Source organism: Acyrthosiphon pisum, chromosome X (assembly GCF_005508785.2).
Source record: "Acyrthosiphon pisum isolate AL4f chromosome X, pea_aphid_22Mar2018_4r6ur, whole genome shotgun sequence".
Classification (NCBI taxonomy): domain Eukaryota; kingdom Metazoa; phylum Arthropoda; class Insecta; order Hemiptera; family Aphididae; genus Acyrthosiphon; species Acyrthosiphon pisum.
Window position 1 is genome coordinate 43,892,468 of NC_042493.1, and position 3,496 is coordinate 43,895,963.

The 3,496-nt window shown below is 31.4% G+C and overlaps 1 protein-coding gene across 1 annotated transcript in view; it reads right to left on the bottom strand.

Moving 5' to 3' along the window:
• Positions 1–1,994: 1,994 nt before the first annotated feature.
• Positions 1,995–3,496, bottom strand: part of LOC103308358 (protein ALP1-like) — a 3,098-nt gene continuing 1,596 nt past the window's right edge. Inside the window, exon 2 of the mRNA XM_029485137.1 lies at positions 1,995–2,886. Coding sequence (XP_029340997.1) covers positions 1,995–2,886 — 892 coding nt within the window. The remainder of the gene's footprint in view (positions 2,887–3,496) is intronic.

The window sequence follows — 3,496 nt, forward strand, 5'->3', positions numbered from 1 at the left end:
ATTTGGTAACAAAAATTATGAAAAAATATAAAGTATTGGAGAAGCGGGACGGGATTCCATCGCCACAGGTGCTAAAATATTGTCCAAATTGTAGACGGGACAAGCTGTAGTTAATTCAAAAATGAACTAAGACTTATTAAACGTATTTCAAAAATTTAAGTATATTAAACCCTATCTTTTGGTAAAAAAAATGATGAAAAAATATAAACTATTGCAGAAACGGGACAGGATTCCACCGCTACACGTGCGCGTAATTAGGTTAATATTTGCGTTTTGCGCATGCAGACTGACGGCGGAGACCGTTCCGAGGCTCCATCCCCCCCCCACTATTTCCGCGACTGCAGCGCGCCACGAAGTGAATACAGAGTGTATTCAGTGATGCCATACATTCTACAGAGTGATTTAGTGTCATACGTACGAACATACGATGACAATTTTTTTGTAATTGATATACGTAATTTCATCGTTATTTAATAACTTTAATATTTATATTTTTGTCGCCATACCACGATATCTCCTCTCTCGGTAAGAGCGCTGTTCCGGTTAGGTCAAACCCCAATTCCTTTAAAATACGTTGCAAGGATGTCCTGGGTATAGTTGGTAACTCCGTATCATCATTGATGGCCTGAACGATTTTTTTTAACGTTGGAATGTCGTTTTTAAATCAAAACCCGTGTATTTTTTGTCTGATAGCATTTTTATCAAAGTCGTCAATTTTGTCATTGATTGTTGGACGAATTTTTTTTTTATTGGGCGAATTGTAACTGTATTGTATCCAATGCCGATTTCTTGGGATATTAATTTCATTAAATTCTTATACGTCACATTTGGCTGTTGTTGAGTTTTAGATTTATACAGATTGATTATCATTAATCTCTGTTTGCTTCCAACAAACTGAAACAAATGTAACAATATAAGATATAACGAATATAGAATAGAGTTATAGAATTAATGCATAGGGACATTTAGAGACATCGCAGACTACAGATTTTATATCGGCCGATAGTTTAGTCGGGTTCTTAATCAGTACAAAGTTGTATGCAAGAGCGCACATTATAACGATTTAAAATCGGCCGATAAATAAGTTTGATGGACTACACGATTGCCTTCAAACTGAACTGTTGGTCAACTATCGGCCGACTGCTTAATCAGTATGGCGATCATTTCACGCGCGCACTCTGCCGATTTTTAGTCTGCCGACTCGGCCGATTCACCAGAGCTTTGGAGCGGGAAGGTAGTACGTTTTCGCACGATGTCGATGCTCGTGGAAACGTCTATCGAAAATTTGATAGAAGAAATTGAAAAGAGACCAGCACTATATAAAAAACAACTTAAAGAGTACTCTGATATAAACCTGAAGAAAAAACTATGGGAAGAAGTGTGTGAGGTAGTTATTCCCGATTGGAATGAGTTTGGTGCCCAGGAAAAAACAAAACAAGGTAAGAGCAATGGCATGAGTGCCATCAATCAAATTCATTATCAAATGAAAAATAATAATCTACTAATAATACTCTAAAATTATAATTATAATTACGTTTAAGTATAATAATAGTATAATAGATATAAATATACATATACGTACAATAGATACCAAATTTTTTTAAGTATAAATATATTAAACACGTTTTTAAAAATAACTACTACTGTCTTATATCAAAGTTTCCACGACACAGCGTTGCGATAACGATGTCGCAGTGATTATTTGTATGTTATTAATTTTAATCTAGTTTTAACAAATAATACAACATCAGCTTACATTTAAAATGATAGAGTATACACTATAGTAGAATTAGATAATGTATAGTTTTATTTATTAGATTACCTAACATACAAATTAAAAAAACTAAAAAATTATTTAATGTAGATAATTAGTTACATAATTAACTTAAATTATAATAATTATAATAATACAAAAACTATATTACATTATAAATATAATTAAAATGAGTGAGTTTGTTTTATTAATTTACCTATAGCCAAATAGTTGTTAGTTATTACACTTTGTCATATTGACATGAAATGGCGCCTTCTGGAGTAATAAAATATGAAGACATGTACTGTCGCACACTGTCCATATTATTTCTCCCACGGTTGTTTTCATTAATTATCGTTAAGTTATCCATGGGACAATTGTAGAGAGTATCTGTAAATTTTACTCCATCTTTGATACGTACATAATTATGAAGAACACAGCAGGCTTTTATAATACGAACACAAAAATCGATATTCACATCAATTGGGCGGTGAAATATACGCCATTTGTTTGCAAGAATCCCAAATGTACACTCAACCACACGACGAGCTCTTGTATGTCTATAGTTAAAAATTCGCTTGGTATAGTTTAAATTTCTTTTTGCATAAGGTCTTAAAATGTGATTTCCAAGTCCAAACGCTTCATCACCAACGACAGAGAATGGAATGACATTTCCGTCATCATCATTTGGCAAATGCCTCCCGGAGGGAATATTAAGCTGGTTTTCAGAAAGCCGTTTTCCCATTTCAGATGTTTTAAATATTTCTGAATCACTAGCTGTTCCATAAGAACCAACATCTATGTAAACAAATTTATAATCTGCATCTGTCCAAGCCATTAAAACGCAAGAGAAGAATTTTTTGTAATTAAAATATGATGTTCCGGAATGTTCTGGTTGTATCATCCTAATATGCTTGCCATCTATCGCTCCAATGATATTGGGAAAGTTTGTGCGAGTATAAAATTCGTCAGCAATTTTAATCCAGTCATCTTCTTGTTTGATTGCCATAAATAACGGTTGAAGTATGTTCCATATTTGCTCACATGTAGATTTAGTTATATCTCGTATTGTAGAAGCTCCCATTAGATACTCAAAAGACAACGAGTTGAAACTAGCTCCGGTAGCCAAATATCTGGAAAGAATTAATTATAATTAAATATTTATTATATCATTGAATTCAAATTTAATAGTTCCATTACAGTAACCCACTTGTTAACTACTGTACAGCAGAGCGACATCCACTTACTTACCCGCTTTTTTGTATTTCAAATACTTTCAAATACTTTTTGATCAAAGTATTATAAATATAAGTTATAAGTTAAAATATTGACAAAATATAATGACAAAAATTTGCAAATCATTTCGTGTTAGGAATTCATAAAAAATTTTTACTTTTAAATCTAAGTTTTCAAAATGTAATACAAGATTCCTCATAAGTTTGTCTACCTTTATAAAAAAAATGTCTACAAGAAATTCACATTAAATTTTAAGTTCAAAATTTGACAAAATTTATCTAAGTCTCGAACATTATTATCAATCATCAGAATTAAAAAATTATAAATTATTCAGTTTTTATAACTGAGGATTGAAAATTTAAAACAAAGATCCTCATAAATAGTTCATACTGTAACCAAAAAATTAATAAATAAATTAATTCAGTTTTTTTTACAGACATTTTATATTCAATTGTAGACTAAATTACATATTAAAACCAATAATAACGATTTTGGTTAATTTGTTGT